This window comes from Nelumbo lutea, chromosome 5, assembly GCF_056320005.1.
Source record: "Nelumbo lutea isolate HS-2025 chromosome 5, American lotus-T2T, whole genome shotgun sequence".
In the NCBI taxonomy this organism is placed as follows: domain Eukaryota; kingdom Viridiplantae; phylum Streptophyta; class Magnoliopsida; order Proteales; family Nelumbonaceae; genus Nelumbo; species Nelumbo lutea.
The window spans coordinates 8,290,823-8,306,301 of NC_142688.1; the positions used below are offsets into that span (position 1 = coordinate 8,290,823).

General features: G+C 36.0%; 2 protein-coding genes across 3 annotated transcripts; both read right to left on the reverse strand.

The window, feature by feature from the left end:
- Positions 1-848: 848 nt before the first annotated feature.
- On the reverse strand, positions 849-3,961 carry LOC148850165 (leucine-rich repeat protein 2-like). Its single transcript, XM_088943125.1, has 7 exons — positions 3,628-3,961; positions 3,336-3,468; positions 3,124-3,195; positions 2,818-2,961; positions 2,612-2,683; positions 2,441-2,512; positions 849-1,079 (listed from the first exon to the last, which is right to left on the reverse strand). Exons 1-7 carry the CDS (start codon positions 3,701-3,703, stop codon positions 1,010-1,012), a joined length of 639 nt encoding a protein of 212 aa, XP_088799251.1. The 5' UTR covers positions 3,704-3,961; the 3' UTR covers positions 849-1,009.
- A 7,143-nt stretch (positions 3,962-11,104) lies between these two features.
- LOC148850166 (uncharacterized protein At2g23090-like) lies at positions 11,105-15,287 on the reverse strand. 2 transcript variants are annotated; one of them, XM_088943128.1, is made up of 3 exons: positions 15,098-15,287; positions 14,855-14,895; positions 11,105-11,439 (listed from the first exon to the last, which is right to left on the reverse strand). In XM_088943128.1, the coding sequence occupies exons 1-3, from the start codon at positions 15,168-15,170 to the stop codon at positions 11,320-11,322; spliced, it is 234 nt and encodes a 77-aa protein (XP_088799254.1). In that variant the 5' UTR covers positions 15,171-15,287; the 3' UTR covers positions 11,105-11,319. The 2 variants fall into 2 exon arrangements, with proteins under 2 accessions (XP_088799254.1, XP_088799252.1); XM_088943126.1 differs by having other exon boundaries at positions 15,083-15,287.
- Positions 15,288-15,479: the final 192 nt, after the last annotated feature.

The following is a 15,479-nucleotide window of genomic DNA, read 5'->3' on the forward strand; positions in this document are numbered from 1 at the left end:
CATAAATTTCACCTTTCAGAAGATAAAAACTAATCACTGTTCAAACGTGATATATAAATAGGATTCCTTGATTGCAAGCATCACCAGTGAGAAATTTTCTTATATATATATATATATATATATATATATATATATATATATATATATATATATATATATATATATATATATACATTTGAAATTGAAGCAAGCTCTGGTTTTTAACAAATTTGAGAAAAGAGTCTTGAAAAATTTAGTGTCTAATCGCAAGCTTGAAAATAAAACCACCTCAGATTCTCCAATGCAAGTTTTACTGGTTCTCGTTAGTTTACTCTTGAGAAATTTGGGTTCAGAATCCTGGAAGGAGACGAGAAAGGAGCTAATATTTTCCTGCAGGTACCATACAAGGAGAGGAGGGCCTAATCACATGGGAGAATAGAAAGGATCAAATAGGGTTTTTGAAATTTTAAACAGGTCACTGGTCTGGTCATATGGCAGTTACATTGAAACGCCATATAACTTTCACTAACGGAAATAATTGATACAGTAACGTGCATTAATTAAGATTCAATTTGTGGACAGGTAATTAAAATTTTGAAAATGTACCGCAATACATACGTTATATTGGTCTTTATGTATTGAACAACACATTGGATACAGGTAGAATCGCACGAAATTTCATCCATTCTACCTGTGTAATGTATGTCGATCCCATTGGAAACCGATACCATGCACCATGTATTGGGTTTGTCGTATCAATATTTAAACCTTGTTTGGAACTTGATAGTTGTTTAACATGCTGTTCTAATTACAGTTTATCTAGAGAGAGTCATTCCTCATTCCATTTCATGGTTGTGTAGATTGATCAGTTGATGCCAATTATTCTCTTATCTTGTTTGTTTTGAAATCCCCCCAAATACATATATTGTTTCAATTATAGTGTTATAAGGCATTAGGTCTGTCTCATACAACAACCTTAAGCGTAGTAACCTGCAAAGCATGCAGCAGAGTATCGCCTGACTACTGATCTTCAACACCCAAAATCATAAGATGCCAGTCCTTGCAGCTCTGGTCCATTAAGTCTGCTGTTGTTCTCAAAGCTGAAAGAAAATAAAGGAACACAAATAGCTTAGTTCATATTCACAGAAAGAAAATTTGGATTACATTAGAAAGCAAGTTTGAAATGCATTTTTGGATAATATTGTGTCAGAAAGAACGGGAAAAGATGCATTTTGGGCAAGAACTATGTCTTGCCCCGTGATATTGTAAGGAGAAGGGAAATTAAATAAATGAGGAAATATGCTCCCAAGTTGGAAAATCCTCCATAATCCATACACATGGGTGTAGACTTTTAACATCTAAATAGTAAATATGTTCAGGTTGGAAATTCCTCTGCAAGCATGAATAGATGCAAATAAAGGATGGATTATACATCACCATTGCCAAAAGAATTTACAAAAAGTAATTATAAACACGTGAACATTCATTTGAGTGCCTTTACATGGTAATTCACTTGATAGATGCACAGTTGCAGAGATAAATGGGGAAGGGATATTCATAATTTAGGCTTGATATATAATCAAATCTTTCTCAAACAAAGCTACATCTGTATAACTAATTTCACATATTTCAGAAGATTTATCAAAAAATCACTAGCTGGACCTCGTGCACCGGCAATACTCAGACAGAAAATGCAATTAAATCTTCTTTAATTTTTAAGTTATAAGATGTATACAATAGATCAAAATGACATACTTATGTAAGCACACACACATGTTTACACTGATATCTGATGGTTGAATGAAAAAAAAAAGGGTAATATTGATAATATCCTACAACGGAGACATCCTCCCACCCATTTGATGTGCCTTAGTCATAAAAAAATTGACATTTCTATGCCCACCACCTTGTGCACCGTTAAATACAAAAAGATAGGAACTATTGATCTTTGTACAAGTACCAACCAATGCACGGTTGAAACTTGAAACAAAAGACATTAGGCTGACTGCCAGAGCCTTAACATCAATTATGTTTGTAGTGATCATCCCTTTGGGTTGAGAAAGCGCTGTGGAATTGTGTCCTAACCTAATCACTAACAAGATCAGGACATAGTTTTTTTCTTATAATTCTTATTGTTCTTCATATCACCTCAAGATGATGAATATTTCCTGGACCTATCATTTCAAAACAAAAGGAGTGTGAGTATTCTTAAAGTGTGGTCTGATCTTCAATATTCTCATTTTCCTGTGATGTGCCATTGGGTCATCACCATCTACTAACTAGCGCCATGCTAAGTGTTTTATTTTGTTGCATAAGGACTGACATATGCAGTAATAAACCTTCCTGTTATCCTGATTTGGGTGTTTGAGATACCATATCCTCATCAGTGTAAGATTCTAAGAGAGAGAGAGAGAGAGAGAGAGAGAGAGAGAGAGAGAGAGAGAGAGAGAGGCAACAGCACCTTTGGATGGGGAAGGTCGCAAACGGCCCGTCGGTTGGAATTGTTCCGCAGAGATTGTTGTTTGAAACATCACTACAATGGAAACAAATCCGTTCAAGATAGAAAATGGAACTGAGAAGATAAATAAGAAAAGAAAATTAAAAAAAGCAAAGCTTATTTCTCTATACATACAAGATTTTGAGGTTTGAAAGGGCTGTGAGTTCTCTGGGGATGGGTCCTGTCAGCTTGTTGTTGTTCAGACGTCTGTACCATCAAGTTCAACCAAGGAGAAAGGTTAAAACCTTTTTTTTTCCCGAAATTTGTTACCATATCGCGGAGTTGAAACAATTCACTACTAGTAATCAATAATCCAGGCAAAACAGAGAAACCAAACTTACAGGAACTTAAGTGACTTCAACTGGGAGAAAGACTTTGGGATCTTTCCTTCCAATTTGTTGTCATATAAATCCATACTAACAAGTTTCTTCAGTTTACCTAATTCCTTTGGAATTTTCCCTTGGATGTTGTTCCTATAGAGCTCCCTGTAATTGATGGAGAAAGTCTACTCTCAATTACTTAAAATTACGAAAGAAAGAGATGGCGAGGTTTGAGCTTATTCGCCTAATGAAAACATAAAACTCAAAGATAATGAAAAATAAAAAGTTGAGCAATTGCCCCACTAGTCCAAGAGGTAAGGGAATTACAGGTACTGGAGATACTTGAGATCGCCGAGCTCTGGCCCCAAAGTACCAGAAATATTACAATTACCCAGATCCCTGCTCACATGTAACAAGGAAAAGAAAAAGAAAAAAAGAAAAAAACCCACCAAGAAGAATAAGAGGAGAGAGAGAGAGAGAGAGAGAGAGAGAGAGAGAGAGGAGTGAGAAAAGAAAAACTAAAAAGAATTTAAGCTTACAGTCGGATAACATGATTGTTAGAGTCGCAGGTGACATGAAACCAGGTGCATGGATTGACCAGAGACGGGTCCCAGCTTTGCAGAACATTTGTGGGATCCGAGAGCCTGCTTCTTAAGGCATGAAGAGCATTTCCTGATTTTTGTTTAGTTTAATCACGAAGAACCACTAAAAAAACTTAATATAGATAAAATAATTAAATAAAAGCAAGACAAATCTGCTAGCCCCAAAAGAAGAGGGTGGGGGAGAGAGACAGAGAGGAAAGAAAAAGAAACTCGGAAGTCATAAAATTACCTTCGGAATTGGTTGAGATGGCTGGAGAAACAGCGAAGTGAAAGGCAAGCAAGGAGAGAAGGAAAGAAAGAGCCATCGACAAAACAAGAAGAAGATGAGAAGAGGAACAGAGGAAGAGGACCCAACTATTATGTACGTATGAGACCTGCTTCTGCTGCTGCTGTGTAAGAATGAACGGAGAAATTAATTAAAAAATGCTGAAAGAAAGTCCTTACTATGGTCCCCACTCCCCAGAGTAAATGGTCAACGAATTCGATCGAGTCCAGTAGAGAGAGAGAGAGAGAGAGAGGGGACTTGGTTGGGAATGAAAAGTCAGTCAGTGGGTCAGGGTGACGCTCAGTCGTAACTCGTAAGATAAATTTTGCTGCTTCATGTGATATGTGGAGCCCCTTTACTTACGGCATTAATAAAAAATAATTGCATCAAAATCAAATCAACACAAAATTTTAACTTTGGGCTACAAAAAATGTGTCATCTGAGAGTAAAGAACTACACTTGAGCTTTCAAATAACGTACTTGACTCATATGGGATGGGTTATTCAAATAAGGCACGAAGGTAAATTTCTCAAACCTCCCCTCAACTTTCTGTTCGTTTCTGAAGAAATTGGTAATTGCAATAATCTCTCCTCAATTTTATGAAACATTCTCTTCCAATCCTCTAACGAGAGGCATAAAATATTCCATATCTATCTTAAACCTCCCTTCAACTAAAATGTTTGTTTTTCAAATTTTTTCTTAATATCAATCGCTATCTTAAACCCTTTTAATTTTATTTCTAAACTGATTTATTTTTCAAATTTTCTTTCATATCAATCTCTCAAAACTAAAGCTATAACTTTAAACTCTTTGTCTTATTGTTGATAAAGTTTTTATTATTTTTTATGTAGAAACCAGTTTTAATAGTAATTGCAACTTTATCAAAAAAAAATTCAGGGGAAGTGATTGTAATTTAGGGGTGAGCAAAGAAACTCGAAAAAGCGAACCGATCGAAAAAACGACCGAAACTGAACTGAAAAATCGATTAACCGAACCAGCCAGTTCGATTTCGGTTTGGTGTTTTAAAAAACCGAAGGTGTCGATTCAGTTTCGGTTAACCAATATAAAAAACCAGTGGTTAACCGAATTGACCAATTTACATATATTTCTATATATTATATATATATTTATGTATATTATATTTTTTATATTATAAATTAATAAATATATATTTATAATATATGATATGTTATTTCTTATTTAAAATATAATATTATATATATTTATAATTTTTATTATATATTTATATATATTTTTATAATATATTGTAAAAATTAAAAAACCAAAAAATTGATGAACCAAATCCACGGTTAACTAAACCAGTCAACTGTTTGATCAATTGGTTTTGATTCGATTTTAGTTACCGATTTTTAGAAAACTGATAGTACTGATTCAGTTACAAAAAAAGCCCACGGTTCAATTAACTGAACCATGAACACCCCTATTGTAATTACCAAACTTCAATGGAGGTTTCAGCAATGATCAGAAACTTTAGGAGATCTTTCAACAGCTTACCCTAAAAAATTAAGACAAATAAGATGATGTACCAAATAACACAAAATCTAAGCCATTAAAATAGTATCTTGAGCTTAATCAACTAATTCCAACCATTGAAATGATACACCAAGATTTGGCTTGATCTAACCCACCCAATTGGTGTATCCAATCCAACATTGCATCTTTGTTAGAATTGGATTTTTAATGGTCTCATGGATTGTTGATAGATTCAAGGTTTTGAAAATGGTCCGGAAAATGGAATCGCTTTGGCGACTGTTTTTTGCATCTGTGGTTCAACCATCCGGATTGAATGGTTCGACCCATAATGTCAAAAATAAAATAAACAAATATATTTATAAATTCTAAAAATATATATAAAATATTTAGAAATAATAAAAATGTCATCAAAATTAAATAAATACAAGATAACGAGACATATCAGGTCAGATCTGGGTTTTAAAAACCTGTTTGATGCCCCATATACCATAACATATGACCCTTAAACCGCTGTATGGTAGAATGGTTTAACAGTTTGACTTCTCGAGTTAGTGGTTTCTTTGACCAATTCAATATTTTTTTTTTCCAAAAAAAGTAATCTAATCCAAAAGCAGACTCGGAATCATGACGGATTCTGGGTCCAACAGTCGAACTGTCCGATCCAATTCAATTTTCAAAACAGTGCAATGATTAGTATTTTTTTTTCAAAAATTTTGAAAAGTGATTATTTTGGCAACCGTTTCTTGGTTCTAACGGTTCGAGTGTTTAACTCCAGAGTCCGAGTCTGATAACATTAATCCAATCAACCCAACAATTTAAGCTATCACAAAGGTCTAAGATTAATGAACCAATCTCAGACATCCAAGTGATATACCAAAGTTCCAACTAATTTGTGCTCCAAACAATGCACATAAAATCGAGTCTATAAACTAGGTCATTAATTTGGTCTCCTAAGAGCAAAGGATAAATTTTGACCATCCGAGCAATGCACCACTATTTCAATTCATCCTGCCTATTCAAATAAAAACCAAAATTCATGAAAAATGTAAGCCAAATAAAATTATATATAGAATAAGTCAAAGATCTGAGCCTTCAACATGACCTCTTTAGATTAATCACTTAATTTCAACCATCCAAATTATGTACTGAGATTTCAGCTGTTTTAGCCTGTCCAAATGAAGCACCAAACTTGATTTACCCCATACAAATGAGGCACCAAATCAACAGAAATAAGCCATTAAAGTAGATTCTTGAGATCGGGGTTAAGCTCAACCAAAGAAATCCAGCCTATCAAAGTGGTTTGCTAGAGCAATGGGTTAATCTCACCCATCCAAATAACAAAATAAATTAAACCAAACATTTGGTTTATATAAGCAGTATCCATGAATAAATGAACCAATGGATTTTTATCTAATTTATCTTATAGAAGTTTCATAGGGTATGAAAGTGTCACACCCCGGACCCCGTTCAGTTTGGGAAGAGTGCAAAAACCAATATATACAGTGAGTTCGACTTCAGTCAGTGCAAGTCCATGCTCATATCTTTTGAACAGCCTCTTGTAATCCAATATCTCTCCATAAGATAAAACACATAAATGCGGATATATTCTCAATGGATGTTGCATTGACTGAAGTTAAACTCATATACAGTATAAAACCTTGTATATATGGTATTTGAAACCTTCCACTTGCACTCTACATATTGTATTTGAACTCTTACTAGCTAAGTTTATTTGCAAGTTTCATTTGTACTTGGGAGTGCAAATAGGCTGTGTAAATTCTGGTTTACTTTTTGGGTGTGTAGGAAGAATTATGAAGAGAGTTATTTGTTTATGTAAGAAGCAAGATATATAGGGTGTTTGGAACCAAGGGAGTTTATTAAACAAACGCTGCCACTTAAGCATCACTTCAGCATTTCCCTCATTATGTGAACCCATACACATATATAAAAGTAGGCTTCAGTTTATACGTACCTCTACCATTGAGGAAAGCTTCATTTTGGTGCTTCTACCAACTCAATGAGTTCATTATTGTTTTTTTCGGTTTTCTAAACAAATCAAATACAAAACATTTAGTCAATAAATGTCTACGTACATAGTGATTCCCACTTTATACAGGAAATAAATGAAGTATAAAAAAAAAATTATGCAAATTTTACATCAATATTCTAAATGCAAAAAATACAATTTTGTATTAGATAGAAATCTAAACCATAGCTACAAACAAACATATGCAAAACTAAACTGGACAAAATTTGTATTTCCATTCAGATTGTACTTCAAACAAACAGAACCTGAACAGCCTTCTCTCCTATTACGGAGCCCCGAAGAATAGCATGTAACATACCATGTGCCAAATATGGTCGAGATTCGAGAACCATAGTTGGATGAATCTCACATATGATGGGGCCTACGCTGTTACATCATAAGTCATCAAGATCACATGTAGACAGTTTTCTTTTCAAACCAAACGGATCCAAAGAAAATAAGAGCCCGTTTGGGAGGACTTCCCATTGAGCCGATTCAGAGAAGTTAGCTTCATTGAAAAATCAATTTTATGACTCATGTTAATCCATTTTCAGCTTTCTGAATCTTGACCATATATGGCTTCATTATATTATGGGATTTTTGGTTCATGTACATCACCCCACAACGCCCCACAGCACATCCCCGCCGTACATTGGGAACATCTCCCAATACACGGCGGGGATGTGCTGTGGGGTGTCGTAGGGCGGAGATGTGAACTCCACTATAAGCTGCTGTGTGAAAACCCTCCCAAACAAGTGCCCTAATTTTTTTATGTGAAAAAAAAACAAAGAAGAAAACAATGTCAAGTCCCAATCTAAATCTCTTAAAATTGCTATTGGATCAGCTACCAATACATGATCCCAACAATGTCCTAATCAGCCTTTACAGCCCTATGTTGTGAACATCTCCCATGAATGATAAGGGGAGATGTAATGTTCCGATTGTGTGGCTATAGTGATTTACCGGGACAGTGTTGTGAGTGTATTATTGGTAGGTTCCTACCCCTTTAAAATTCAAAACGAGGCAAAAAAAAAGAAGGATAAGTGGACTGCAACTTATCCCAACCCCCCTCCCCCCCACACCCACCACCACACCCCCCAACAACCCCACGAAAAAAAAAAAGCGACTTAGAAAAAAAAACGTGAAATTGATTGAATGGTGGGTCCTGAATTCCGGAATCAACGGATTAATCATAGAAGCGATGATCAGTAAGGGTTACCGTATCCGTAGGACTAAAAACTATGCCGCGTGGGGGCACAACCCCAACCCCAAAGAAAACAGAGGAAGGAAATATTCAAACAGGTGGTGGGACTCACCCAATGGTAAGTCCCCATCATCAATCGGGGTGGGACTCACGCTCACCCCGATTCATCTATAGCTAGCCTAAATATATGACTTTCAGACGGTTTCACAATTAGGCCAAGCGATTATCTATAATGAAGCTTGACGACGGCTAGTACTAGGCTACGGCTCTTCCCACCACTGTGAATAATAAAATTCTGTATGCAGTAAAATATATAATGAGGCTAAAGTTTGTCTTGGATGACTGCCAGCAAATGTTTTTGAACTATATGATATACAGAGAAACGGCAGAAACTATAAATGATGAAAGGATGATATTGATTGGACGATTCTATGTCTCTAACCATTAAAAAGAATATCCGTTTTTCTTTTTTTCCGATTATGAGCAATTTTTGAACGCTTTGGTCTTGTAAAAGTATCCATAAATTTTACATCATTGTTCGTATCTTAAATATGGTCATGCAGAGGTTTGTAATTTGTACATTGCAAACAAGCCAAAACAATGTCTGAATTCTGAAAGACTTGACTAGGCTAGACAAGAAGGCGAGCATAAAGTACAGTGTGCACATTCTTTCTAGACCTGTTCATGGGCCGGGTGGCCTGACGGGCCGGCCTGTCTCCCAAATGGGCTTGAACATGATTATAGGCTCGTGGGCTTAAATTCGGGCCAAAAAACCCAGCCCGCAATAAATTCAAGCTGGGCTCGGCTTTTGTCAAAATAGCCCGATCCGAGCCCAGCCTGGCCCGACCTAATATTAGACTTAAAGTGAGTAATGTGATTATGTCCATTTGAATAATTTTTTTGATTTAAGAATGTAAAACTGTGTTTTAAAATATAAAAGAAATGGGAAAAAACCATCTTATAGGCCCATTATTCATTTAAATAGGAAAAAATTATCTTAATTTGAATAGAGAAAATTGTTTTTTTTTTCTTATTAGGTCGGGCTTCAGGCTCGGGCTTCAGGCATTTTATCAGGGCTGAGCTTGGGCCCAAGTTATAGGCCCGTTGGTCGGGTCGGGCCAGGTTCGGGCTCGGGCCTAGCATATTTCCCTTAATGATAAGTGAAAGTCCGGCCCGAGTCTGGCCCAGTCCAGCCCATGAACAAGTCTAACTCTATCTCTGGCTACTATTTATAGTTTGGGTTAACTGATGATCCAACTCAAAATCATAGAGCTTTGCTTTTATTAGTGGGAAAATTCCCCATCAATATCCTTACTTTGAGACTAGTGCCACTTTGGTCCTTAAACTTTAAAATGTGATAATTCAGTATCCAAAATTTTAAAATGTGATAATCCATTACCTACTGTTAACTAACTGTTAACCGACTATTAAGTGACATTTGAAAAAGACACAAATGCCCTTCAAGTGTTATTTAATTTTCTTTACCAACCATCTAAATGTTGACAAAAAATTAACAGCCCCAAATATTTGTCTTTTTCATTCAAGAAAGTTGGGGTCACGCTTGAGTGGGCATTTTGGTAACCCCATTTATCTTGAATAGAAGAAGCAAGAATTTGAGATTATTAATTTATTGTCAATATTTGGATGGTTGATAAAGAAAATTAGAGGTCACTTGAAGGGCATTTGTGTCTTTTACAAATACCACTTAATGGCTAGTTAACAACTAGTTAACAGCAAGTACTAGATTGTCATGTTTTGAAAATTTGAATACTAAATTGTTGCATTTTAAAGTTCGGAAACCAAAATAGAAATTTTTCCTTTATTATTAAACCAATTGAGTTGAGCTCACCAAACCAAACCTGGGTATTAATTGGGTATTAATGTGAGGAGACTACATCTGCGCCCCGCATGCACATCTCAGCAGAATACACGGTTGGGATATGCTGTAGGGTGGCAAATGTGAATTCGAATGTGAGGTTCTGCTTCATGAGAGGATAGCTTACAAAGAAGGATCTTTGGGCCAGGGATTTGAATAGTGTTAAATATAGCAGCCCGTAATATGTTTTATGGTTATGTGTTGCTTGCTTTTATTTAGCTTGTAACCTGTTGGGGGAGAACGACTGATCATCTCAGCTCAGAATCTTTTAGCCCCACCCGCTGTGCGTCTTGCTACTTTGAGAGAATTTTTTGGCCTCTTTGAGAGGATATCCACCCAATAGATGAGAATGAGATCGGCTCAAGACTGCTCGCACCGGTTGCACACCCGAGCATTGAGAATGTATATTTGCATGCTTTTATTTCATGGGAAGATATTGCCAATGCAAGCCTGCAAAGACTGCAAATGGTGTGACCAGCACCAAAGCCGATTTCTCAACAAGTATAATCAATAAACAATAATCGTCCATAAACACCATGCTGGCTTTATCCGATACAAGAGGTTCTCTCTCTAGTCTTTACAAGGTTGCATTCAAAAATCAAAACCACCTAAACCTCTTAGCACCTGGGCCCGGGCAGCCGTAACATTCCATTATTCTCAACCGAAGCTTCAAAATGGTGTTTTACCACCAACTTGCGTATAGTGGTCCGACCGGCCACGTTCTGTTGCGTTGAGAAGGACCGGCGATTCATAAGCCTAGCTTAAGCTGGATCAACCATTCTTTATAGGAGCAATGGAAAAAGTCCTTAAAATAAGGAATGCCAAATGCAGACTTAAGGGGTATAAGAAAAAGGTCAGTACCAAATACCAATTAAAACAAGAATTAAAAGACAGACCATTCACATGTATATATCATATATATTCCACAAACAATCCTGAAGTCTAGATGGATCCCTTGGGAATCTAATTCAGACATTCAATAATTTAACGAGCTTGGAAGCATCACTGCCTCCTCATTTCAACAAGCTCTTTTTTCCCAGTTCTTACAAAATGTCATCATTTCTTCAGATGGGGAAAGCACGTATAAAGATCAGACTTGGGATGCTTCGCTTCTGCATGTTCCTTGCACTTCACCTCAGACGTGGTGCAGATAAAGGTTTGCATGCACACCTTGCACTGCATTCACCAATCACCAAGTACCATTCAACAAAAAATATAGGCATTTTTTTGTAACAAAAAAATGATATATCTTCAACTAAAATTAAGGGTCCATTTGCTTGTCAGGATTAGAGGTCTGGAATCGGAACCGGAATGGTTCATTCAGATTCAGATTCCACTTCTCATTCCAATTCCAACTGTTTGGTTGGGCAGGCAGAATCATATTCCACTTCCCATTCCTCGTGGAATGGCATTCCCCCATATGAGGGAATGAGAATCCCATCCCAGCCGATTCTGATTCCAATTCTCGTCTGAACCAAACAAGTGGGGGAATATACCATTCCACTAGAGCTTCAGACAGTGAAGCAAATTGACCCTAAGATGTGCTAACATCTAAGCATCAAGTTGTTAACAATGAAAAATACCTAACAAAAGAAAATAGAAATACCCCTCCCCCCCACCCCCCCAACACCCCTCTTTCCTACCAGTGACAACATCCATAATGAACATCATACCATTACCCACTGCTAAAGAACATGTGCACATCAAGCCTTTGACTTGCCCACTAAATGTAAGAGGCTATAGTAATTTCTAAGTACAGCTGTATTTTAAAACATTGAGTACAGGGCAGTAACCTTTTGATTCCTATTTCTAGGAACAAATAATTCCAGAAATGGGTTTGTAATACACACTGGAATGTGTTTCAAGGTGTAATAAAGTGATGAATAAATTACAAAATAAATGTTACATTCTGAAGAAACACAACTTGTCTATTCAGAAAATAAATTTAGAAATGGAAGAATTACCTACATTCGACAAAGTTTCTTTCATATAATATATGAAAAGGGCAACATACCTGAGTTATTATCTCTTATTTTTTTGATGATTTGTACTTAAAAGAAAATTTCATACAAGAATTTAACCAAAGCATCAGTACTTCTTTGACATATTTATAAACCTAACAAAGGCAGTGGACAGTGAGAGGATTGTATATGCCCATCAAGCTTAGTACTTCTTAGTCACAACAGAAGCTTAATTTATATTTTTCTGAATGATAAAATTCCCATAAAAAGGTCCTCTGCGCCATGTCTAATGTGGAAACATCCATTTGTCAAAATTTGTCACTTAAAAATGATAACATGGCAAACAAAGCGAACCTTTTTGAATCACAACACAAGTTTATACAATATTTCGAAGCCTTTGCTGTATGACAGACTGTATTGCAAATCCATCCCAGTACATCCAGCAGTAACGGATGGCTAGAGGTAAGGGGTAGCACTAGTCAATTTTCAAACAGTAAGAGTACACTTAGTCAATTAACTAAACCATAAGGGTAGTTTAAGAAATTTACCCTTATTAATATCATTACAGATCAACCAACAAGAAAATAGAAAATGTCTAATACTTCGTTCTGACACTGCACAAAGTTATATCAACAATCCATCTGTAAACTTTTATGCAGTCAATTCATGCTTATAGAAGCACACTTAAATAAAAAGACACAAGAAAAGTTTTCCAAGACAACTCTTAGTGGTCAAAATACATGTAGAATTACATAAATCTCAATCCATATCTCAGTTATTGAATTAATTTAGAACCTTTGCCAACTTACAACAATAATGCTGCACATCAAAGTTGGAAATAAAGCTCTGCCCCTCCTTTCTTGTACTTCTCTTAGTTTTCATTTGATAACTCTCCTCTTCTTGCAGGTGGCCTTTTTTCTAGCTTTAGTTACTTCAACCATACAGTTTTATGGTTTTAGCTATTGAATGATGTCATTACATCAACACGAAAATGAGAGCGCTAACTGCTGAAGAAAGAATGCTGGTAATTCTTGCAAAATGACTAAGATGCCAAATTCACAAAATTCATAAAAGGACACAGATCAAGCACAAGGCAAAGAATCAAGGCAGCCCAAGCATCTTCTAAACTTCTTCGTATAAACTTATATTGCCCCATAAAGGCTCTATGTTCCTGGATTTGCCCCTTTTTATGGGTCAAACTAAATGTCAATTACCCCTCTCTACAGAAAAAGTATAAGCTACTAAAGTAGTTAATATTTATCTGAACACTAATATCATATAAGCTATTAAAATAACCCAAGGAAATTCCAATGTGCAGGTTGGAAATAGCCATCCAATGGCTGTCTTCCTAATTGTTATGTCCAAACCTCTCCATATAATGGGGAGTAGTGGAATTATAATTTTACACAAAATCAAGCTATGTGTTAATGATCAAAATAAATTCTAAATTTATAAACCTATAGAAAAGGAGGTTTTGGATAGTTTTCCTTAATTATTTATTTATTTCGAAGGGGGTTAATTTTCAACTAAGGCTCAGTTTGGAAGGAATGCAAATACAAACATGTAGAGTGCAAAACCTTGTATTTTATATTATTTTGTATGTAATTGCACTGTACATATTTGTATTTGTACTGGGCCTATACTTTTCTTTCTAGTTGCCAGCAGACTTTATTATGAACTCTGAACTTCAGAGAATTCAGGTTGACATGGTACCTCTGACAATAGACTTTCTAGTTGACAGAAAACTTTTCTTTCTAGTCCAAGCCTAAACTTGAACCCATTTAAGTTTACCTGACTTATCACTTTGTTTATGTTTTCCACTGTGTCTTTCCAACACATGGTAACTTCAAATGCTTTATCCTGCACAATTAATTTGTCGAATCTCTCTAATGTAATAAAAGTGGTCGTCCTTTTTTGTTTTTCAAATTGCGTAAAATAGTTCCAATTTCAAGAAACCAAAAACCCCAAAAATGGTTTGAGATGACAAATTATAGAAGTGTTGGATAGTTCAAAGTTAAGAAACCATCTGGTTCCAAATTTTGGCTCGATATAAATTTACATGGATCCAGCATCTGGTTCCAAATTTTGGCTCGATATAAATTTACATGGATCCAGTTAGCAAAGTGATAACCACAAAACAAATTACTATGCATTACACCAAGATGTTTCAACAACAGAAATTGCCAAAACCAGTATAATTTGATTGATTTAAATAATGATAACGATGGTAAATGGATGTTCAGAAGCCAACTCTGCTTAGAATTTGACAAATAAATTCATTATCTGAAATGGATTCAGAAATGTTAACAAGATAATATAACGACCTGGATCCTTGAATTATAAGATGAGTTAAATTTTGTAGCATCCTTACAATGAATCCGAGTTGGATAATAAAAATGAAGTAATTTCATCCCATGTGGCCACCTAATGCGCCATAAATGAACCATACCCAAATCCTTCCCCACAAAAGTAATAGATAAATAACTTTTCGAAAAAAATAAATAATACCATTTGGCAACCACAGCTCTATGTTAAGTCCTAAGAAAAAACCCTAAGAAAAGGAAAATATAGCCAAAAGATAGAAGCCTAAAGGCACAGATCAACAAACTCAACGCAGAGAAGAAGGTTACCTGGATAGTCATCGCCTTCTTGTTCGATTCCAGCTGGCTCCCTGCACAATTCCAACAGGTTAATGGAAAAAAAAAGGCAAAAAGATAAAACTGACAGAGGATCCTGAGGTATAGAAGGATGAATTAATTTCTTTTTTCTCGTTACCATAAAAAAAAAAAAAAATCTAGAAGGATGAAAAGAAAATTTCACAAAAACGAAGAGAGACACCGAAAAGAGGGGACAATGACCAGAGAGAGAGACACCTTTGGGGGCTTTCATTTTATCCAGGTGCTTCTCTCGAGCCATCCTGGACTTCTGCCCGTTGCCTCCTCCCATGGCAGCTTATTTACAAAACAAGTCCGGGAACAGAGGGTAAAGGGTAGAGAAGGGTTGGGGAAGAAGAACAGGGAAGGAGGAAAGCAGGACAACCAAAATCTGCACGCGGGAGAGGGCAAAGAAAAAATGCCAACACAAGCTCCAGTTTATAGTGGAAGGCTGGACACCCCCCCCCCCCCTTTCATCCGAGAAGCTTCATCGTATTTTCTTTTTTTTTTCTTTTATTTTCCTAAAATTTTATTGGTGATTTTGTGTACGAATTTAATGATGATTTGGTGCACTTGGAACCACCAATATATCGGTACACAA

Bases quoted from the DNA above. Each gene is read 5' to 3' on its own strand.
- LOC148850165 (XM_088943125.1), bottom strand. From the start codon at position 3,703: ATGGCTCTTTCTTTCCTTCTCTCCTTGCTTGCCTTTCACTTCGCTGTT. The intron at 3,469-3,627 runs GTAATTTTATGA...AACAAAAATCAG, and splicing joins CATCTCAACCAATTCCGAAG to GAAATGCTCTTCATGCCTTA. The intron at 2,962-3,123 runs GTAATTCCCTTA...CATCAATTACAG, and splicing joins CTCAAGTATCTCCAGTACCT to GGAGCTCTATAGGAACAACA.
- LOC148850166 (XM_088943126.1), bottom strand. From the start codon at position 15,170: ATGGGAGGAGGCAACGGGCAGAAGTCCAGGATGGCTCGAGAGAAGCAC. The intron at 14,896-15,082 runs GTCATTGTCCCC...GGAATTGTGCAG, and splicing joins CAAAGGTGTCTCTCTCTCTG to GGAGCCAGCTGGAATCGAAC. The intron at 11,440-14,854 runs GTAACCTTCTTC...TGGTGAATGCAG, and splicing joins AGAAGGCGATGACTATCCAG to TGCAAGGTGTGCATGCAAAC.